This window comes from Crocodylus siamensis, chromosome 1 (assembly GCF_052110815.1).
Source record: "Crocodylus siamensis isolate JL-2025a chromosome 1, ASM5211081v1, whole genome shotgun sequence".
Taxonomy (NCBI): Eukaryota; Metazoa; Chordata; order Crocodylia; family Crocodylidae; genus Crocodylus; species Crocodylus siamensis.
The window spans coordinates 80,989,183-81,013,687 of NC_143395.1; the positions used below are offsets into that span (position 1 = coordinate 80,989,183).

Below are 24,505 nucleotides of genomic sequence, written 5' to 3' on the forward strand. Positions count from 1 at the left end.
GCTAGTAACAGAGAAATTCATTACTACAAAAAAAGAAACAAATATAACTACCCCAAAATAATATTGAAAGCTAAACATATCTTGTCAGTTAAACCCATGTAAATCTTGTATAATCCTCCTGACTTCAATGACTAACATTGAGACTTTAACCCAGATGGTGCTATGATTCTTTGGACTTGACTTGATTCTGCTTCCCAACAGTGAGGAAAAAAAGTCAAAGTGATATTTTCTTATGTACATATACTCATGTATGAGGCACTAAAGGATTTAAGAATGCAGACTTGTCCTGAACTACCATATTTCAGTTGAAAATGAGGAAAGACATTCTTACATCTTTAGGTTGTTTACTTATTTTACTTCCCAAATTAATTGGTGCATTTGATTTGTCTGTAAAATTCAAACCACTTTCCTGTACATAACTTGGAGCAGGAACTTTCAATATTACAAAAACCTTTCACAAAATGGCCAATTTTAGAACAATCAAAATAAAAAGTTCTTATTACAGAAAAGAGCAAAATCTGAGAATTGGTCAAAAACAACCCTTTTTGTGCCTCATTCAGTGACTGATATTAGTATTTAGATTGGTTAAATAATAAACATTTCTACAGTTCAGCAAAAAACAGTGAAGGAAGATAAGGATATGCAATATACCAAGGTTGCATATAAAAATCCGTACATACTAGAAACTTTGTAACATCCATTTTTAAGTGTGTTCAGTACCATAGAGACAAAAGTAAAAGCTACTTCTGAATATTTGCTGCCACCTAGTGTCTAGCTAAAGTTCTTGCGTCAGATATGGCATGCAATTATTAATTATTTGGGTAACATGAAACCAAGTATTTGTATTGTAAACATTTAAGGCTATTTACAAAACAAATGGATCTACAAAACCTAGCTTTTGCTAGACTGGGATATTTAAGGCAGATAAGATAACTGAAAAAAGGGTAATAAAGGTATTTCTTCTAAAAAAAGATCAAAGGTCTTAAACAGGCATTCATTTCCAGGAGAAATCTTTTGGGGAGAGGGATCAGTACAGCATTCAATCTGCAGCTGCCCCTTCTTCCCTAGACCTTCCCTAGACTGGGAGAGGAACAGAGCAGCAGCTGCTCCCCACACCTTTTCTGGACTCGGATATTACCCTGGTCCCTGGGAGGAATCAAGTGGCAAACAAGCATACAGGTGTTGTTTCCCTCCAGCAGGAGAGAGATTCCTAATTGAAAAAGGCATTGTTCCCAAGGCAGAAACTTGATGAGTACCTGTACATTTTTGGTTTCTATCAAAAAAGCAGAGATTCTCCTGGTAATGTATGGGCTGTATGTGGCCAAACATACATTGGGAGAGAAGTCAGTGTAGGAATTTTTCAGCCAACTATTCAGGGAAGGATACTAGAGACTACTGGGACTCTGAAACAAAGTTCTGTTAGTACAGGTCTTCATTTTTATAGGTAATTTTTGTTGAATTCATTTTTAAAAGCTCCTTGCCATGAAGCGGAGACAGTTGAGTAGCAATTCCCAATTCAGTTCAATTTTTCTGCTTTTCAAAACATAGATATTAATAGTCGAGCAGAAAATTAGACTTTTTTACAGATCTCAAACATGGAAAGAAAAAGGAATGCAGTCTGTTTATAAACCATCTTCTCATGCAAAATTTCTAGCTACATGAATGCTGACGTACAATTGAGTCCAATTATTCCTGCATATGAATCAGACAAATATTAAGCAATAAACCAAGAAGTCTTTCGTAAAGACTCCTATCAGCATTTATTTTATTTTCAAATAGTCTGAAGGACCATTCTTATACCCTTTTTCTGATGTGATCAAGAACTTATTCATGCATCTCATTTGAAATATTTTCTTTAGAGTTACTAGCATTTACTAAATGGAGTAGAACATCCACATTATCACCTTCTGAGAAAGGAAAAAATATAAATCAAATAAATAATGGGAACTGCCCTGTCTTAAAGTCTCAGAGGAGCTAATAGCCTAGTATAAGTACTCTATGAGTAGAATAATAATACCTAATGAATTTTTGGTATTTTTTCCATCCTTTATAGTAATTTAACTCCTTAGAAATGTTTTATCCTTTTTTGGGCACACAATCCAACCCCCTTTACCTGAATAGGTAAAGGCATTTTCCTGGTCTGGCAGGGAAGAAGGTAGAAGCTCTCATCCTGTTATTGGTCTGCAGCAGGTAGAGATGCATCACCTCAGCAGACAGGCAGGCTGGTGGGCTCAGGTAATCCACTGGTCTTTGTGCACAAGGGGACAGATACAGAAAACCCTCACTCTCTCCAGCCTAAGCCTCACTTTACACCCTGATTAAGAGCTTGCATCCCTCCAAATCTAGAATTAGGTACCTCCCTACTGCCACCCACTGCAGGTTAGGAATCCAGTGGTAAAGTTAGGTTCAAGTTGTCGCAAGTGTGAAGGAGGAAATTGTCATCCTCTTGGACTTTCAGAAGGCCTTCCACACAGGGTCCCATCCGATTCTGGTGGGCAGGCTGAGGGACTGCGGCACTGACGAATGCACGGTCACATGGGTGGCAAACTGGCTCCAGGGGCGCACCCAGAGGGTGGTGGTGGACAGGTCGATGTCAATTTCGGAGGGTGTGGACAGCAGAGTCCCCCAGGGCTTGGTCCTTGGGCCAGTGCTGTTCAACATCTTCATTAGCGACCTAGACGAGGGTGTGGAGAGCACCCTGTTCAAGTTCGCTGATGACACCAAGCTAAAGTGAATACACCAGCAAGCAAGGACAGCATCCAGGCAGACCTGGATAGGTTGGAGAAGTGGGCGGATCTGAACAGGATGCAGTTCAACAAGGACAAGTGCAGAGTGCTGCACCTGGGGAGAGGGAACCAGCATTACGGTTATAGGTTAGGGGCTAACCCTCTTGGCAGCACAGAGGCAGACAGAGATCTTGGAGTCACGATTGACTCCAGGATGAATATGAGTCGCCGATGCGACAAAGCAACGTGCAGAGCCAACCGCACCCTGTCATGCATCAACAGGGGCATCACTAGCAGGTCCAGAGAGGTCTTGCTCCCCCTCTATGTGGTGCTGTGTGAGGGGCAGAAGGAGCCAGTGGGCTCCGAGGCTCCCTGCCCAGGTACAAACACATGAATCACACGCCCACAGACCCAAGATGCTGGGCGGGAACTCACCTCTTCCAGGTGCACGGAGGAGGGAGGGGCCAGCATGGATAGGGCTGACATAAAAGAGACGCCGGCGCAGGCAAGCGGTGGCGCGGCGGAACCGGAAGGAGGCAGTGGGGGAACTAAAGCTGTCTGGAGTACCTGCCAGTGTATGCGAGCTGTCCTCCGAAGGGGCAGGATCTTCTGGAGGAAGGGTAAGCCACAGTAGGGCTTCTGAGCCTGGGCAGTGGGTCCAGCAAGGCTGCAGACTGTTTGCAGCCATCCAGGAGCGGTGGGAACCCGGCCAGGGCTGGGTACCATATAAACTGTAATATAGGGGCAATCACTGGCTGTGAAACCGTAGCTCCTGTAAGGAGGGGCTGAGCGGCTCCAGGGAGCCCTAGTGAGGACTGAAGAGCTCATGGGGAGCTAGAGAAGGGGTTTCAACCCCACGGCATACAGGGGAATATCGGAGGACGTCTGCTGAGGGTGGAAGCAGCCACCACGATCTAGAGAACCCCTGGCCGTAGCATTTTGTTTACCTTTACATTTCTTTTATGGACAATCTGAGTGATCTACAGACACGTGGCCTGCTCTGATACCACCCGGTGGAACAGGCGAGGGTGTAGGGGTGGCGGAGCCCTCATCAACGCAGGACCCGCTGGACGTTAAGACGTCTCATATTTGGACGACATGCGCTGGACCATCTGAACCAATCGGTATTACCATCAAAGTCGTGGCAGGCGAGGCAAATGCGTGTAAAATGTCCAACCACAGGTGAGCCGCTCCTTGGCGACCGGTAAGCGACCCCGACACGGGGAGGCGGTAGCTACCTTCACCGCAACATGCTGGTCAGGCCGCAGCTGGAGTACTCTGTCCAGTTCTTGGTGCTGCACTTCAAGAGGGAAGTGGGGAACCTGGAGAGGGTCCAGAGGAGGGCCACTCGCATGGTCAGGGGCCTCTGTGGCCAGCCCTATGAGGAGAGGCTGAGGGACCTGAATCTCTTCAGTCTCCGCAAGAGAAGACTGAGGGGGGATCTTGTGACTGTCTTCAACCTTATCAGGGGCCAGCAGCAGGGACTCAGGGAAAGTCTGTTCACCAGGGCCCCCCTTGGAGTCACCAGGAACAATGGCCACAAGCTGAGGGAGGATAGGTTTAGGTTAGCTATTAGGAAGAACTACTTCACTGTAAGGGTGGCCAGAGCCTGGAATAGGCTTCCCAGAGAGGTGGTGGTCTCACCTTCCCTGGAGATCTTCAAGAGGAGACAGGGTAGGCATGTGGCTGGGGTCTTATGACCCCTGCCACCTTCAGTGCTCATTCCTGCCCACGGCAGGGGGTCGGACTTGATGATCTGTCTAGGTCCCTTCCAACTCATTGATTCTATGATTGTAAGTTTGAAATTGTGAGATTCCTATTGCAGGTACCCACAGGAGGTCTTGTTTTCTGATCAACTGAAACTGGACTCCTAGGGAAGTCATTCTGTTAGAAAAATGCTGGGGAACGTATTTCTGAGTAGAGGATAGTGAAGTCCCAGCAACAGTCTGGTGAACAAGATGGGGGGATGGGTGGTGGCGGCAATCCTTTAACAGGTGGAAACAGTTAAGAACATAAGGCAAGTAGGTCCTTTATTAGATCTAGCCACACATTCCTTATTCATTACTCCATTCCTGTTAGAAGACCTGATCTAGATGCAAGATATGCAGATGTTCTTATAGAAATATGTGGCCTTCCCTTGATAACAGCCATCATTATTTTCATCAATCCACTTCTTTTTTCTTAGTAATCTCTCTCTATTAAATTAAGAATCACAAGGGTCTCCAGCAGTCTCTCCAGCCTTCAATAGAACAAGAAGGAATACTTTGAGATTTGGAAGAAGAAATGATCCTACTCCCACACTAAGAAATAAAGTACTTTCAGCAAAGGCTAAGGACTTTAGTTAAAATGGGCTAATCTCACTGAATGAATATGCACTATAAAACTATTCTGTTTTAAATTAGGGAGATAATCACAGAATTATAGACCAAAAGGGATGCCAAGAGATCATCCAATTCAATTGCCCACACATGGGGGGATTATCCCTGTCAAAACCATTCTAGGTAAGCATTGTCTAACTGCTTTTAAAAGCTTCCAAGGATGGAGATCCCCAAATCTCTCGAAGACCCTGTGTTCCAATGCTTAACCACCCTCATAATGACGAAGCTCTGTATATAATCCAACCTAAATTTCTGTTACTGTAATTTAAGAACGTTGCCTCTTGTATTGTTTCCTGAAGACACAGAAAAAAATCTATGACAATCCTCATTATAACCTTAAATATTTTAAGACAATTATCAAATACCCCTGCCATTTCCTATTCTCCAGGCTAAACAGTCCCAGTTCTCCAACCTTTCTTCATAATAGGTTCAATGTAGATACTATTTTGTAAATATTGTAACACAACTATTATTCTCTTCATTGTTTAGAAAGCCCTTTCAAAATATTAAAGAAAAGACAGAGTTATCAAATCTCTATCTTTTAGATACAGCCCTTTCCCTAGAGATATTAATCTAAAATTCTTGACTCAATACATCTTGTCAAAATCAATCATATCTTCCTTCATTTTTCATCTTTCTAAGCGAAATAATAATAGACTCAGCCATATCTACCAAGGTCCATCACTACTGAACTTTTTTGGACTTATTCCACCTCAAGTGTTTTTACTTATACGTTTTATCTACAGCAGCTTCCTCATCCCTAAGAACAGCAATCTTCATACCATCTATGCAGCTTTACAGGTGTTAGCAACAACAGGAACTTTAATATAGAAAAATGACCAATGGCCACTACTGTATCTAAGGATATGTCTTCAAAGACAGATCCTAAAAAAGAATAGATAACTATGTATTTAAACACTATTGATCATTATATATGTATTCTATAGTTTATACTTTGTTTCCATAAGCCAAAATTATCTCAGAGGATGGTGAGATGTAGTGCTATGATGACATACTGCTTATTTTATTTTTTACATGTGTCGTAGCCTGCTAGGTAGATATTTTGAGCTACTCACATAGGTTCATGGAATTCTGTCCCTTAAAAGTTCTTTAAGTTGAAAACTAATCAGCACATAAGAGAAGTTCAGACCACTGCTGAACTTAGAGAGATAAACTGCTATCCAGAAAAACAACAGCTTCTTGTAATTGACTTGACTTACTATTGATTTCCTGTAATCAAGCAGACAGTGATCTTTCCTGGCCTGTCATGATAGCAGGAAATATCATGTCTGATGTATCAGAGGTAATAAAAATGATGGTTTCATGGCCTTGTCAGTGGTTTACTTTTGCTTTTCAGCAGTTCCCATTACACCTGAAGCGTTGCTGTTTCCACTAAAAACTGTTCACCAAAAATCATTAACAAATGTTGGGCCAGAACTTCAGGTGCTATAGCTGCATTGTGTCCACTGCAGCTACATTATCTGATATCTGAAGGGCAGAAAAGCTGCCATAACACTGAAATTAAAATACATTAGATATTTAAAAAATATAATCAAAACAATGACAATTACATGTTCAGAATTTCATTCCAGTTTTCTACTTTCTTTAGAGATGAATTGATACTTAGACTCAAACTGTTTAGTGTTCCACTGTAACAGGACCCTAGTTTCAGTTCAACATTAATACTGGTTTGCTATTCCAGAAGTTCAGAATATTAACTTTTTGCCTTCTAAACCAGCTTGCAAATTTCTTCCCCCAATCTTATTTCCTTTGTTAGATCTGATGAAATTAAAAATCTTTTTTTTTTGAGTTGCCCAACATTATGTACTGAGAGTAACTATGGCCCCGGCATACAATCATTTAAAGGCAACATGGAATCTGAGCTCTGATCCCAAAATTGTGCATCCCTCCACACATACGTGCATGTCCCACAAAGTTGAAAGCTGGGTGCCCACAGCCTGGCAGCACTGAGGGCTGGGACCAAGAATCGGCTGATTGGGTGATCATCACATTAGGGCAGCACCAGTTTAAAGACCCTGAACTGTCCCTGCAGCTGGGGCTCATTCAGCTGGTTGTCCCCAGCCCTGGTACAGCACCAGAACTGGTTCAAGACCCTCAGGACTCGGGCTGAGTCCACTGGCAGGCTTCTGTTCAGGGAGTTTAAAAAACCTACACCTGGCACCTCCAGTGGGACTGTCAAGGGCTCAGAGGCTCCTGGTGGGGAGAACTGAGGCTACTTATAGATGTAACCCCTGCCATGGTGTTTTACTTTAAACTCCACGCACCCCCCACACTGAGCCTAGCATATGTCCAAAAGAGGCATTGCGTTAGTTGAATGCAATGTCTGTATAACAGATAAGGTGCTCCAGCAGGGCTTTATTTGGCGCTTTTATCTGTTGGCTGATTGAATCACCTTTAAATAAAAGTTTGAAAAAGCCCCACTGAAGTTACTGATCTATACAGATGCTGCGGAGGGAGGCTGAACTACATTCTGCTTTTTCCAGGAAAGCACATTTTTTTTTCTACATCTGTCAGAGGCCTGAATGTCTTTCACCACCAGGGGTCTTTAACTGTAAGTGTGGGCTTTAAAGTTGCCAAAGGGAAAAGCCCTTTGGCACCCCATACCAAGAACCTCATCCTCCATGTAGGACGGTTTGTGCACAGAGATTAGTGCAGTGGGGGAGCTCCTTGGTGTCCCTGCCAGGGGCCCAAAAGGCAGCTCTGAACCCAGCTGCAGAACAGGGGCTGGCCTGGGGTGCCAGCCTTGTGCCTGCCACATATTCATACTCTACATACATGGAATATTTTTATGCCTGGTTTGCTGTTTTATGGCTTCTTAAATTGGGTGCATGTGTAGCACTCTTGTCATTTATGCTGCAATTAACATGTTAATCATGGCATAACTGTAATGCATATAAGGGCTCTGTGTAACATATAACTTTAATGTCCCTCAGTATTGTGGGGGTTTTTTTGTTTGATTTTTTTCCCCCCCAAGAGTACCGCTTAGGTATTCAATTATTGTGAAGATTCATTCAGTTTTCATTGAGTCTTCCTTTGGGCTTGGGGTGGTTTCAGATATTAAATTCTGCCATTTAGTAAAAGTATATGCCTATCTGGTCAATTATTAACACTTTCCTCTATTTTTCTCCTTGTATTCATAATGTTATCAATTTCTTACAATTTTTCATAAACAGGCTCACCTTTTTTATAACCATAAATTCTGTCAGGAATCTGAAATATCTGCAGTTTACTGGTTTTTTCAGTAAAAATGAGACAGTGAAAGGAAGCTTATTTTTGGTGCAGGGTAATAATTGCAGGTAGATACTTTTTCAATATTACAAAGTCTTTTTATTTTATCTTTCCTTCTTTTGCATACTTACCTTTTCCTTCTGGATCTTCTACATGAAAATTAACTTCTCATTTAGATACATACTAGATCAGAATAGTATTTACTTTCCCAAATCTTCTGCAATTATTTTGGTTTGATGGTTTCTAAGCTAATAGCTTAGCTAATTTATTATAAAATGAAAAGAAAAGAAAGCTAATGACAACTTAAGTCCTTACTGTTACAATAACAAAGCTGGGCATTGCAAAAATTAGAGTTCCAAAACAATGCCAACCTAGCTACACTGAACTTTCTATATACCTGTTTTGCTTAAAATTGTAGCCACTCAGTAAAACAGCGGTTCATTAATTATGCCAGCACAATGTAGTCTTTTGTTATAGACATTTCTATAGAAGTTTCTACTATCATTTCAGTAGCTCTCCAGCTCTCCAGCTCAGTAGGGTCTATTAGGATAGAGTAAAAACTGTATTTCTGATATATAAATCAAATGGAAAAAAATGAATCCTTTTTTGGAGAAAAGAAAAACAAATATCAAAACTCAGGCCTTCTTCATACATCATAAGGTAACAAATAAATGACATAAACCCAAAGTTTGTCTACTGTTTTTTTCCAGGATTTTGCTGTACAGGTTTCCCTCGCTTTATGTTGTATATGCGTTCCTAGAAAACAGTGCATAACTTGAATTCACACAAAGGGAACCCACTTTACAATATAACAAATATGGTTACATTCCAAGACCTTGACTGTACTGACTCCCAGACCCATTTCTACCACTTTTACAAGACAGTTTTGGTACTCTCCAATAGTAGACAGTACACACGAGCACAGGGTGGTGCTGAATGGTACCATAATAGGGATGGCAACTACAGAAACATGTGTCGCAGACAACAAGCAAGGAAGACTGATCCACACAGGAGACTATATTTTGGTGCATGTCACTCCCACAGTGCACTGCACAAAGCAGTTGACTGCAGGCTTTCACCACGCTGATTACATAAAAGTGAATTTACCTTGCATATAACAAATTTTTGTTATAAAAAGGGTCATCACATAAGAGCGAATTCACACATACAGAACCCGCGTAAAGCGAAGGTAACCTGTACGTGTTTTAAAGAAAATTGGTATACTGTTATCCTTCACACATATTTTTCCCAGTAATGTGAGTCTAGTGCTCTGATCAGGAAGAGAGTATGTCAAGTTAGAGCTCTTTGCAGCTGGCAAGCAATCACATCTAGTTTTAAAAAAATGGATACTGTATCTAAGCAAACTTTCAACTTAAGAAAACAGATCCTCAAGTAGTTGTACACTGTAGCTTCATGGGATCTGGGACACACACTACCTGAGGATCTGCTTCAAGGTTTTTCAAATGATCTCTGTTTACTAGAATATCAATAGGGATTAAAAAAAAAATGAAAACATAATTTTTTAACTCATCCACAGTTGAATTTAAAAGGTAAAAACAGCTAACACAAGAATCAAGTATGAAAATTTCAGTGGAGACAAGTATCATTCTGGAAAGCGTATATGTAAAGGTGCTGGGTTTTTGGCTGTAGCTGTGTTAGTATAAGGACATAGGCAAGCAAGGTTCTTTGAGTAGGTGTGATAACTTTTATTAGACCAACTGAGTAGTTGGAAAAAAGTTTTTAACCAGCTTTTTTGGGGTCCACACCCAAAAGCTTGCTAAAACTTCCTTCCAAATACTCATTTGGTCCAATCACAGAACCTTGCCTGTCTAAACGTAAAAGTAGCACTTTAACAGAAATTGTGTTACTGTTTAAACTACTCCCATGTAACACCCAACATTTTTGTTTTTCTGGTTTACCCGTTTCCCTTTGTTTGATATAAAGTATTCAATTATTTGAATTTACAAGGATTTCTAGATATTTGATCTTCATTCCATTTTGCAAGGGAGGTGGCATGTTGCTCTTGTACATATTATGGATTTGGAACCAGAATGATGGATCAGCCTAAGCCAAGCATTCATTCAATGGCGTGAAGGCAGAAAATTTGCATGGAGAAGGCATGATTTTGGGATCTGGGATCAGAACCCAACAGCATCATTACTTCTTGCCAGTTCAGAGGGAGCCATACTCAGCACACTGGCAAACTGAAACCCGGGTACCTGCACATGCGACTGACAATTGATCTGGGGTTCTGTTTCAGACACAGGGCTATCTGGGTACTGGGGTTAGCAATCAAGTTGATTGTTGGTCCCAGTCCTGGATGGTCCTACCAACAACCAGGTTGTCAAAATCCAGCCCTGGGCAGCTCTGGCTGGGCTGCCCAGCACAGGGGACCAGAAGATCCCAGGGCAGGGGAACCTTCACCTTCTTCCTACTGGGGACTTTAAATCCTGCACTAGGCAGCTCTGGCTGGGCTGTCTGTCATTCTCTGCGCTGGTCAGCCTTAGCCAGAGCTGCTTGGCCTGGGGTTTGAAGTCCCCAGTGGGAGAAGCCCTTTGGTTCACCCTCTCCTCCCTGCCTCTGACCAAGGCAAATGATCAGCTGATTTTTGGTCATGGGGCCCCTCCAGACTTCAGTGTGGTTGGCCTCAGGACTGACAATCAGCTGACATGTTAAATTTAAGGCACCCTACAAAAGAGTCATAACATTTTCTATATCATAGGTGCAAGATTGTTATGGCTCATTTCCCATTTTATGAAGCCTTATAGTAGGTTAATCACAGCATAAAGGTAATGTATAGAGAGGGCCTCAGATTTACTTTTGTTATTCATGTCTGAATTGCAAGTGGTCACATGTATTTCAAATCTCTTTGATTTATCACCATCTACAGCTTTAATGTGCATATTTTCATATATAAATATATAATGTGTGTGTATGGAGTTTGTATAGGCAGAAGTGCCAATTGCTTTAACATATTTAGTTTGATAGCATCTACTTATTACTGAAAAGAAAAACAGTTTAATTGCAATTTGATTTAAGAGGAAAACTTGACCTTAGCCAAAAGACCTTCATGATTCACAAATGCTATTCAGCAATCCACAAGACATTATGGTAACTTCATTATAACATCTTACAAAAGCATTGTATCTACTAAACATATTAACTCTAAAAACAAGTAAAAAACTTCCTTCATGTTGTTACTTATCCTTATCAGAGTTCCTCAAAAGAGTCTTTCATCATCTACCGTTCTCAGATTTATACCAAAGCTATATCATACATCAATTAACGATCCCCCTCATTCAGTTTTGAATGTGTAGGTACAATTTACAATTTTCTAGATTCTTCCTCACTTCTCCTACTAACTGTACCAGAAAAGGGGCAACATAAATAACTGCTTCTTTAAAAATCACAACAGCTAGTAGCATTAGCCAGTAAAATTTACTGTAGGTTTGGCAGGAATTTGTGACATATTTCTAAACAGCCTTATTATAACAGCGAAATGCCCCAATACAGCTGAAAACGTTTCTTTGAAACTGGTATACCCCCTTCTCTCAAGTCATTCATAAGAAAAATGTTCAATGACTCTGCTTTTGTAATGTACTTTAATTTACTCTTAATTTCTAGGAAGACATAATATTTAAGAGGAAATGCAACATATTTTTAGAAATCAGAAGATATTAAGCATATACAAGATAGGCTTTGCCAATAACATCTTCAAGTTATCACTTCAACCTCTCATAAGCACATATAATTTATATTTGTTATTTTAATATTAATAATCTGTTCCCCAGAAATGGGTGAGGGTAACGAACATAATCATTAAGATTCATGGTTGAAATGGATATAAAAAAACTTAGCTAAAATACTTGTTTTTCAGACATTTATTAGGCAGAAATTTTTAGTTTCAAATACTATTCAGTTAGTATAAGACAAGGACGCTAACTGACAGGATTTAATTTAGTTTAGGTGCTTGTTGGATTCACTTAGTTCAGCGTAGAGCGCCAAACGTCCTGGTTTGATAAAAAGTGATGGGATATACATAGATTCCATCTTCTCTCTTTCCTACAGACAGATCGAAGGGGAGAGTCGCACAGAACGGATACTGTCAGTTTCACGGCTGCAGATCAGTGGAGGTAGGGAACTTAGTGCTCACTCAGTACTACCCGATTCACGAAGTTCATACCAATGCTGTACCTCCTTTGCTTTTCCCCATTATTGAGAAACAGGAAGGAAGGGAGAAAATCACAAGTGCTTTCCAAATGCCTATAATGTCTCTACAATACTGAAGAAGGCAGAGACAACCCCTCACTTCCCTCTTAATCCCCAGAAGGAACGCTCATTTTGTGTTTACTTTTATTGTACCAACTGTATAGCTGGAAAGCAAGTTAGACAAGGTTTTGAGTACAGACGGTCCTTCTTCAGGTCTTCTTTTCATGCCTGAAAGCTTGTCTAACATTTCTTCTAACTATAGAGTCAGTCCAATAAAAGTTATGACAACAAAAACTTTTGTTTTCATATATTTCCTGGGCTATTAGGCTAGGGACAGGCATTCAAAAATACTGAACCTTAATCGATTCAAACTTTGCAGGTTAGCCTAAGCTAGCTAGACTAAACTGGTTTGTAACAGCACAGACATCCTGGAAAGCAGGCACATGCCTGCAGTGGCTCAGGCTAGAAGCTGGGGGGCACCAGAGCAGCCTTCCCTTCCCTTCTACAGTGCTGAGCTGAGGGGACATAGCTAGGCCCCAGCAGGATGCTCTGATTAGGGAGGGAAGGAGGGAAGGGTTCCCTCCCCCCACTCCAAGCAGCCCAGCAGGCAATTGGTAACTAGGGATCCTGGTTTTCCCTAACTGAGGAGATCCCTGTGTGGCCCTGCTGTTCTCTGCCATGCCAGGTCATGCCTGCTGGGTTGTGGAGGTCCTGGGGGAGGGAAGCAGGACAGAAGCTCGAGCCCACAGCCTGCACCTGTACCACATCCAGATCGGGGGGGTGGGGGAGCATGGGTCCCCCCCTGCCCTCCTGGGAGTGCTGGTGGCAGTGGGGAGCTGTCCCTCTCACTCTTCCCTGGACAAGCTCCCCGCTGGGGCCCTATAGCCACACAGGGGATTCTGGCCCCGGGCCCCAGTCATCGGCTGGCTGGGACTCTGCCAGCCTGCAGGGAGTTCATTGAAAAAACCGCAAAATCTATGGGTTTCTCTGGTAAAATAAGAAATCTACCTTTGCCTCTGGTAAAAGGTAAAATCCATGGTTTACTCTATTTTTCTGTGGGAAACAGAAAACCCGGCTCCCTGTTGATAACAAAGTGTTTATCACCCCTAACTCAGTGTTTATCACCCTATCAGAAAACAAACCCTCTCTCCATTAGTTCAAGCTCTTCTTAAACAGCGTTTCCAAGGAAGAAACCCATCTCCCACAGCAGTGGTATGCTAGCTAATGCTGCGAGGTGTTTGTGCAAGGTACAGGGGAGGGAGGATCCCTGCTTAGCAAGGAGTGGTGAGGGGAGTGTGTGGAAGCCAGGCAGATGCCTGCAGTCTCTATCAGAGGTTGAGTCAGGGAGCAGAGGGGAGGGGCCAACTTTGCTGTGGAGCAGAGAGCCCAGCCCAGAGAGCATGCCAGGATGCTGGGGGAGTCTGGTTTAATGTAAATCAGGAAAGGTTCTGGACAGACATTGCATAAACCGATTTGGTTCAAATCAGTTAAGTCTGATACTACATTTCACCAGGTTTATCGCAAACCAGTTTTAGCCCTTTCAAACTGGTTTATGTGCAATGGACATCTGTTCTGTTACAGGTTTAAACCTGTTTCTGATCACTTAAGCCATTTAAGTGTAATGTCTGTCCCTAGCCTTAAGGTTATAACAACTCTTTACTATCTTGTTCCCCAGATAATCCTGAGGGTTATACCTAGGAATGGCTCCTGTGGAACATACACAACACATTTTTCATGCTTTTATACCTTTTTTGGATGCACAGGTGGTAGAGAAGTATGAACTTAGGGAGCTTAGTGTTTGTAATAAATGTTTCAATCATCATCATAAAAACAGGATCAAAAGTCAGAGAACAGATACATGCAGAGTACATCATATTTCTCATATTTCAATTAAACCAATTAAAATAATCACAAATAAAGGATAACTTCTACTCTAGGCAAATGCTTTTTTTTTTTTGTAAAATCCTGTGCTGCCTTTTGTTTTATAGAGTTATATTTATTTTTACTTTCATGCTTTCCCTTAATAAATAGTATACAGAGCAATGTTAATTCAATTCATTCATATCAAGTACATTCAGATTCTCTTAAAAGACTTCTGAATAAAAAAATATATTTTTTCTACAGCTCAGGTGTATGTCTACTACTTTGACACTTCATATTTGGATATGTAATTTTGATTACACTTACGATGTTTGTGCAATATGCTTCTTCTTATTTACTTCCCTTAAATATTAAAATATACACCCCGAAATCTCCTAGTATTGGACAGGATTTTGTTATAGCCATTTGCACTTCTTCCTCATTAATACTGGTCACTTTAAGCCTGTACATGCTAATTTCTCTTAAACAAATTAATTTAATTTTACCTCTGCATTCAGGTTGTCTGCGAGGCTTTCAAGAAACTGGCTTTCAATTGGGTTCTGCTGAGTAAGCAGAGTCAGGTAATGGCTGAGTTTATCGTGAGTTGTAATAATGACGCCTTCTCCAAATTTGTCAAATTGAGGCCGTCCGGCTCGACCAAATATCTGCATGACATCTAAAATTCCAAGGTCAACAAAAGAACCTCTTTTTGCAGCATATATTTGTGTTCCCTAGTTGAAGAAAAGTTAATAAAAATTAACATAAATACACATGAACATAATCCTGATGAGCTGAATACTGAAATTAGGCAAATACAGCATGATTTCAAAAGTGTACTTTAACTAATCCTTTTATAATCTATGATATATTTAAATCTTTACTATACAAACTGTATTTCCACTGGAGAGAATCAGTTTAACGAGACACAAACAACATTTCAAGTCAATCAGACACCCCCTCCCTCCAAACCACAATACAGAGCATGCTCTATATACATTTTACAGGTTTGTTTTAAGACACGTATCCACTTGCAGTGTAAGATAAGCTCTTACCTTAATAATAACAGCATGAGCAGGAAGATTGACTCCCCACGCTAATGTAGCCGTGCAAACTAGGACTTTGATATGTCCATTAGAAAACAAGTTCTCAACCAAACTTCTGTCTTGCCGCAGCATCCCTGCATGATGAATACTAAATCCATCTGGAAACAACTCGCGTAACTGCTTATTTCTGGACCTTTGCACCTAGAATGGAAAAGAAGAAAAATTAAATCAATTTGGAACTACAGTACAGAGAGCACTATTTAAAAAGATTAGAATGATCACTGTTTGAAGGTGAAGGAAGATAATATTATTAATAACCCTTAAAAATGAACCCGGTCTACTGATCTGGAATTCTGTGTCAACTCAAACTCCTGCTTACTGTAAAGTGAACCATTCTTAATTAAAAAAAAAAAATCACCTAAGTGTGGTCAAGCATAATGTTATGGAACATTGGCTCCACTCAGGTTGTTGGTCCAGATCAACTAGTGAAATGCACATCAGAAGCCTTACACTGCATCAAGCTATATCAGTCTCAGGAGATACCCTCACTGACATTCCCCCTAACTTCTCATTCCAGCTCTGCAAGGGTACTGGGTCTTCAGTGCTCCCCAAAAATCAGGTTTTCCTGTTCCTAGCTATACAAAGTAAACTGGTGCCATCCAGGATCTTATTCATCTCTGTCACTGGCCCTCCTAACCTTAACCTACATGGACACTGGCCACAAGTTATAACAAGTTAAAACTTTTACCTTCCTAATATTAAATCTTCAAAATCTCATTGCTATTAATCCAACTGTGCTATGCTGAAGCTGAGAAAGGTGAAAAATACTACCAAATCTCATTCTAAGTTGGCCCAACGGGAAAAATTCCTTCCTGTTCCCAAACAGATGCTTGTTAAAACCTGGAGCATAAAACAGGTTGCAACCAAAGGGTGAGATGGGAGGGCAGCTAAACAGAAGCAAGCCTTGATAAGCTTAAATGTGCAGGAGAGGAGATGACATCTATTTAAAATCTACTAGCATCAAATAATGTGGAAGAAGTATTGACAAAAGCAACTGGCAGTTTCCTACTAATATGCTTTCTTATTATATTTCTTTAGCAATGGAGAATCTGTATCTAACTGTGAACTTCTAGAGAACCCAGTACAACAATTTTCAGATATCTATATTACAACTAATTAATTTTATGTTTATTTGGAATGAATGTCTACTCCTGCTTTATCATTATGTATCTTGGTCCCAATTCTGCTGACTCACAACCAGAGGAGTCCATGGAATTACAGAGTGGGTAGAGCAGAGCAGAATTTGGATCATGAGGCTGGCATACTGCCAAACATGAAAAATAAATTTCTGGAGGCACGGAAATAAATAAGGAAATGGGTACTCAATTACGAAGGGGAAGAGGCAAACAAATACTTCATGACAGCAACTTAAATAATCTTTTCAGAGTTGTTAATTGTGAGTCTGACAGCATATAGGGGAAAAATATATTACGGTTAATGAGAGAATAAAAAGGTGACAACGTTTCTCAAAACCATAGCTATTCTGCTTCAGTTATATTTCGTTATTCATTTAAAGGGAACCAAATGAGGTTTCAAACTTGCTGAAGTTTTCATGAGGATTCTTACGCACGGCAGAAAAATCACACTGAGCTGTTCAATTACTATAACCTGTCCAAGAATGGATAAAGTTGATATGCAAAAATTACAGTACACTTAATGGAAAATATTCTTTGCAGGTTAGTAAAGGAAAACAAAGACTTTATAAAAGTATACAAGTATATAAAAGACCTTTGTTGTAGATAGCAAGTCAATTTTTAATCCCACACAAAGGAAAATCTCTTCATTTCCTCTAATTTTTTAATGTATATGAAACATGAATTTGCTTCTGCAGCAAAATTAGAATGTCAGAAACATGAAACTTCTCATCTGATTTAAAACTCAGTAAAAATTGATGACAAGATGTTTATAGTGTACCATATTTATGGAACGTACCACACACAAATTTTCCTTAAAATTGGGATGAGTATCTTAAGTGGGGAAGCTGAGTTTTCCTTCCTGGAACAGAAGCATTATGAAATAGAGCAAGCAGACACTGACTTATCGCTGCTGAGAAGTCTGTCCCTTCATCCTGGGGCTGCAAATAGTAGGGGTGGAGTTCCATGTTAACCACCCCACAACTACACAGCTGCTTTTAGCTGAAAAGCCAACAAGTTGGCTGAGTCGGTAGTACTCCTGATGAAGCTTGTGGTATGTAAACAAGACTATTTTTTACAGGAACTTATATAAAGAACTATTTGCAGGAAAGCACTAACAATTTTGCTAAGACTATTGTTAGAACTAACAATCTTATAAGGATCTGGAGCCTAGCCTTCTTGCTGTCCTGCCACATCAAGAAGTTCCTGCTGTCTCAGTCAGACCATCTTCTGGCACAATGGATATACTCTATATAGTCACAGTTAGCTATAACTCTGGAAAACTGTGCCCACCCCCCACCACACACATTTCACCTTCCATAAACAAGGTACGTATTTTGTTTGGGGGGACGTGATAGGTGAGAAAATAAGGTAATTAACAAATGTTTGAAAACTATACTCTCTGTGCATAACGATTGATTTTACTGATTTGGCAATAAGTGTTGGATGACATGGTATGAAAACAATTTAAAAATCAACCACAACCATCAATTCAGAAGAAAGAGCAAGTGCTAATGTAGGGAAAATTCCAACAATTCTTTTATACTTTTAAAGTAACACAACCCGAATTCAGGAAAATATAAATGATTAAAAGAAATGAGGAAGTCTCAATGCAAAAAAAAAAAAAAAAAAGAGGGTATGGTTAAGGAAGACAAGAATTAAGATATAGATAAGTGTTCAGTTAGGAACACTATCTGCGTGCATATATATAAGTTATATTGCTTTCTAATTATTAGCATATTTTCATTCTTTTTATGATTCTAGTTCTCTTACATGTTTACGTATGTGTGTTCTCATTGTACGAAATCACTTTTTTTCAACTCCACTTGTTAGACTTGGTATTTTTTAGTACAACAGAACTTTTTCCATAGTGCTTATATGTGTGAAGTATAACAGCATATATAGATCTTTACAGGGGTGCAGGTTGTAGCTGTGTTGGTCTAAGGACATAAGCAGACAAGGTGCTTTGGGTGAATCTGATAACTTTTATTAGACCCACTTTTATTTATTCCTCAATCCACATTTTCACTGACTATCTGTCTTGTATGCATACCAGCCCAGCCTCTGGCTTCTTTACTTTTCATTCCATCCAGGAAGAGCACGCACCAACTGCAGAAACTTCCTTAGCCTGATGAAGGGTTTCTGAACTCAAAAGCTTGCTTATTTATTGTTTTCCAACCATTTAAGTTGGTCTAATAAAAGATATCAGATTCACGCAAAGAACCTTGTCTGCCTATACAGATCTTTTATATATTATCTACCTATAGATATATAGATATATATTTTATATTATATATAAATACTATTATACTTTCAGATAGATAAACACACGTATCATGTAAGAGGAGCAGAATTATAAAAAGAATGAAAATATGCTGGTAATTAGAAAGCAACACACTTAAATTATCACTTGCTTATTGTATTAGAAAGATGTTCTTAGCTTTCACAAAACTGATATTAGCATATCAGCAACACCAAAAACAAACTTTCTGGACACTAATCTAATTTCTTGAAGTTCTGATATTTAAAACACATTCATTGTAAATGGCATCTAACATCCAACAGGAAGCACTTGCATTTCATACACTGTAGACCTGCAAACTTTTGGAAAATGATCTCCACTATTTTTTAAAATAGTGTCAAGTATTAATGTAAAACTTGCTTTAGCTCATCTGGAAAGACTTAGACTAGGTACAGACATTGCAAAAGCCTGAGGTGGAATTGATTTAACTTACGCAGTTTTCTGTAAGTGGTGTAGTTTAGATTGGTAGTGAACAGAACACACTTTTGCCCTTTACTGGAGAGGAGGGGGAATCTTAGATTGGGTTCCACCATTTTTAAACCAGTCTCTGTGCATCAAACTTCTGTTCTGTTACGGTTATAGATCAGTTGCCGATCATTTACACCAGTAAAACTGTAATATCTGTACCTGGCCAAAGAGTTTTAGTTTTCTGCTTTATAGAATCATATAGAAAGCTCTAAGAGTGATCCAAAAATACTTTCGATATTTTCTATTTCTAAGCACCTGGAGGACCATAAGGTGATCAGAAACAACCACCATGGATTCATCAAAAACAAGTTGTGCCTCATCAACCTGACTTCCTTCTATAAGGTGCCCAGGTCTGTGGGTGGGTGGAGAACAGCAGATATGATATTCCTGGATTTTAGCAAGTCTTTTTATACCATATCCCATGACATTCTCATTGCATGTTAAGGGCATTCAGTCCACTTGAAACTACTTTAAGGTGGATACATAAAACTAGTTGGAGTATCATGCATAAGAAGTAATCATCAATGGTTTAATGTCTAGTTGAGAGGAAGTATCAAGTGGAGTTCTTCAGGAGTATGTCTCCTGGAACCAGTACTGTTTCATATCTTGATTAATGATTTGTAGGTTGGGATAGAGTGTACAGTTAGAAAATTTGCAGATGACTTCAATTTGTTAGAGTTGCAGGCACTTTGGAGGATAAGATTAAGATACAAAAAAAAAGGGGTCGTGAAAAATTACTGGCTAGGCTGCAGAAAAGGACTGGGGGGTTACAACTGAAGCATAAAATGAATATGAGTCAACAGTATAGTCTTGTGGGGGAGGCAGGGAAATGAGGGGGGAGGCAATATTGTACTTGGCTGAATTAACAGGAGCATCACTTACAAGTCAATTCAAGCAAGTCTTTTGCTTCACCTGGAGTTGTTGGTCCAGTTTGGGGCATACACTTCAAGGAAGAAGTGGACAAACTGGAAAGAGTCCAAAGGAGAGCAATAAAAATGATGGGAAACATGGCTTTCAAACAAAGGTTGGAAAAATTGGGATTATTTATTCTGGAGAAGAGAATATCAAAGGGGATTTGATAACAGTCTTGAAATACTTAGCAGGTGTTTATACAGAGGATGGTGATAAACTATTGTCTGTGATCACAAGACACAGGTCATGAAGCAATGGTCTTAAATTGCAGCAAAGGGAATTTGAGAAAAATTTTTTCACCATGAAAATTTTTAAGCATGGAAACAGGCTACTTAAAGAGTTTGTGGAATCCAATCCTTGGGATTTTTAAAGAGAAGATTAGACAACTTATCTAAAATGGTGTAGATAGATATGACATTGTCTTGAGCAGGGTGTGGGCCCAGAAGACCTCTTGAAGTACCTCAATACATATACTAAAGGAAATTACTACTTTTCTGTGGTCCTCTGATTTTCATATGAATTTTACTTCCCTATAACAGTCAACAACTATTTATTGTTGCTGGACTTCTTTTTGTTGATATTTTAGAGACTATTACAAGTAAATGCAGTATATCTGTTCAATAAAGTTGAGTGCACTTTTAATAAAAGAAGTCCTGTGCAAGCTGATTTAAGAATAAGTGAATATCTGGATCTTATATTTATGAATCAGTATGAACTAAAAAAACACTTTAAGAGAAAAATGCATGCATCTCCCAGGTTGTCTTTTATTGCAAAGAAAACCTAAGTAATGAGATTCCTAAATCATGGTATAGAAGATTATTCAGGCAGTGTGTAATCTTTAAAAGCAACACATTTGCAGATGAACCTCCTAAGCGCCATTCTCCTTTAATTACGCTGCTGTTCTATTAAATCTTGATTTACATGGTTTGAGGAGCAACAAAACAGCTATTAATGTATATGAAAAGTGAAGCTGTAAAAAATAAGTTATGTTACCTGCATCTTGTTCAGTTTTATTGCAGTTTTAAAGGGGTTATGTTACCATTTATCTTAAATGTTGCCAAGTGGTTCTGGTATATGGTGAGGTATGTTAGTATGAGGTCTGGTACCAGTGTTCTAATTACAATTGATTTTTAACCTCCATTGCTTAAATAGTTAGAAATTTATGACCTTTTGCTTACATGTGTGTATGCATCTAAAACAGTATATATTAAATAAACTTCACAGCTAAGTTAGACATGCCAACATTTATATTTCTCCTTAACATGTCCTGAATGTTTTTCTGCTCTTGATGAAGACACATTAAAATGTCAGTGTTAGATATAGGACACTGAGTTAACTTCAGTAGCTCAAAGAAAAATGTGCCTCTTAATTTTAATGAGGAGTGAGATATCCAAAATGCAGGACAAAAAGATTTAAATCAAGCTTTAGGGGCTTTTACTTATAGATGGTAACAAACATAACATCACACACATTTCTCTGACTTATCCTTATGGCTGGTAATACAGACATATAATCATTCATGGAGGAATATGAACTACCTGCTTTTTGTCTGAACTAACAATTTTCCAAGAAATATAAAGAAACAAGCAACTGTGCCAGCAGGCTTACAGTTAAATTTATCTTACTTTAGTACCATTCTTACCAGGTTTTCAGATTACAGATTGATAATAGAGGGGCAGTTGCTTCTGTTAAAGAAGTAAGAAGTGCAATGAAAAAAAATCCAATGATTTCTGCCATTTCTTCTCGTCTGGATCATGACAAGCTGTTGTTTATTCAACTGAACACAGCTAAGTATATTATCACTGCTTTGTTCTTAATCGGTGAACAGTGAATTCCTCTGCAGATAAGTAGTTTACTCTTCACGTTTCATAGTTGGTAGGGCCAGAAGGGACCTAATGCAGATCATCTAGTCTGACCCCTGCCATGGACAGGAAAGGATGCTGGGGTCAAATGACCCCGGCTAGGTGGCTGTCTAGCTTCCTTTTGAAGACCCCCACAATTGGGGCAAGCACCACTTCCCTTGGAAGTTGGTTCCAGCTCCTAGCCACCCTGACAGTGAAGTAGTGCTTCCTGATGTCTAGGCTGAATCTACTCTCAGTCAACTTACGGCCACTGTTCCTTGTTACCTCTGGTAGTGCTCGGGGGAACAGGGACTCTCCTATTGCCTGCTGGTCCCCCTTGGCAAGCTTATAGGCAGCCACCAGATCCCCTCTCAGCCTCCTATTCTGAAGGGAATTTGCAACTAGTTATGCCTATATAAGAATGTCGGTGTCACTGAATTTGTCTTTTTTATTTTTCCTCCAGAAGGTTGGGTTTCTGACTGTGACATACTTCCTTTCCACTACAGAACTGGCATAGACCATTCTCTATTTACTGTAGGCAGACAGAAGAGACAATTTTTGCCTGATATGACCATGGAAATCTGTATATAACTATAACCAAACAGAAGTACATGGCTGCAGATTGTTTAAAAATGGCTGACTGGGTGAAAATCTGCTGCTTCACTGCATAAGGGTTCAGATGAAGATGGTACAAAACAGTGCATCTTCTGTAACTTGTGTCTGTACTGCCTCCTACCTTTGAACTGTTTTCAAAACGGGAGGTGCAAGGGAGCAGAGGGAGTTCAGTCTGGGTTTTTTGTCAGCCCCTGCTGGAAGGTGGAGTGGATGTATTGGAGCCCTGCTTTAAAAAACTAACACTGGATAAGTCATTCGTTCATTTAGACATAGGAAGTGTTGTTCTTTGACTGACTTGGAATGACAAGAATACAAAGGAATACAAAAAAAAGAGTAGTGAAAATGGCAAGGGAATAGCCAACAGGGAAGAGAGTTCAAGTCACATTTAAGAGTTTGGACTAAAGCCTTCCAAGTGAAATACATGTTAATTAAAATATCTACTATTTTTAAAATTTCCTGCAATCTTTGGGACTAGGTTGAAAGTGCTTGTTTGAAAGTGTAAGGTGGATGCCCTCATGTTACTGCTTCCCAACTTTATGGGGAAGATTAGAAGTCTCACTTGTATGAAACAGTGGCTATAACTCTGCTCCTCAGCCACAATTGAGGCTGAACCCTGTGAAGACTAAAAACGATATGGAGAACTCTCCTTAACAGAGATGACCCAGATGACCTAGCAGACCATTTCTGTGCAGACAAGAGTAGGCATTATGCTGTCCTAGTCAATGAACATGCATTCTTATTATTTGTGCCTTCATCACTGCACGTATAATCACCCCATATTTGACTTTAAGTGCAGCTATCCATCTTGTCAAAAGCAGTAATACTGCTATCCAAGTAATACCCCATCCAAGACAAGTTCTTTTAACTTGATTATAAATTAATGCTAGAATTTGGAAAAAATCTTTAGAAGATAATTCTAGAAAACAAATGTGAATAGTTTTTATGTTTTTCTTAGATGAAAACCAATAACCACACCATATCCTGTCAGAATATTTAGGATTTATTACAGCAGACTTAAAATTTCTTGAAGCCAATTAGCCACCAGCTCTATCAATTTACTGAAATAATCTCAGTAAGTTTTATAAAGTGTTCTAAAGAAGTATCTACAAGAGAGAAAGAGGAAAAGGATTTGTTTAAAGAGAATGTAAAAAATAAACAGTTGCTTTAGTAGAACCATGAAGAATAACTGAGTGATATCACTGTAACCATTCACTTCCAACCCTCCACTATTTTTTTTTTTTATCTGTTTATAGCCATTGTTATTTGTGCCTTTAGATTGCACATTTTTTTAGGATAAGGGCTGTATTTGTACTGATTCCTATGTAGCAGTTTGCAGAGTTTCCTAGTTCCTATACCCTAAAAAGAAGAATATTTAGTATTCTACCTGCATATAACCTTTCTGTATTTACAACTCCTTTCATACAAACTTTGCTAAAAGACTCCAGAGTGAGACAATATATACCATTTGTTTTATAAATTGCACAAAGGAGGCGTATGAAGTTACCATACAGTGAAAATACCATACGCTTCTAAGGGATAGCCAGCACGGGTTTGTTGCGGGTAGGTCTTGTTTGACCAATCTCATTTCCTTCTATGACCGGGTGACCTATCACCTGGATGAGGGAGAAGAGATTGATGTCATATATCTTGACTTCAAAAAAGCTTTTGATCTGGTATCCCATGATCACCTCTTGGCCAAACTGGCCAGT

The 24,505-nt window shown here is 39.6% G+C and overlaps 1 protein-coding gene across 3 annotated transcripts in view; it reads right to left on the reverse strand.

The window, feature by feature from the left end:
* ASCC3 (activating signal cointegrator 1 complex subunit 3) overlaps window positions 1-24,505 on the reverse strand; it is a 560,200-nt gene that overhangs the window by 168,136 nt on the left and 367,559 nt on the right. For all 3 annotated transcript variants that reach the window (XM_090037230.1, XM_090037224.1, XM_090037218.1), the window contains 2 exons: window positions 15,475-15,666; window positions 14,929-15,153 (listed from right to left, as the gene is read on the reverse strand). In XM_090037230.1, the coding sequence (XP_089893356.1) occupies window positions 14,929-15,153; window positions 15,475-15,666 (417 nt within the window). The remainder of the gene's footprint in view (window positions 1-14,928; window positions 15,154-15,474; window positions 15,667-24,505) is intronic.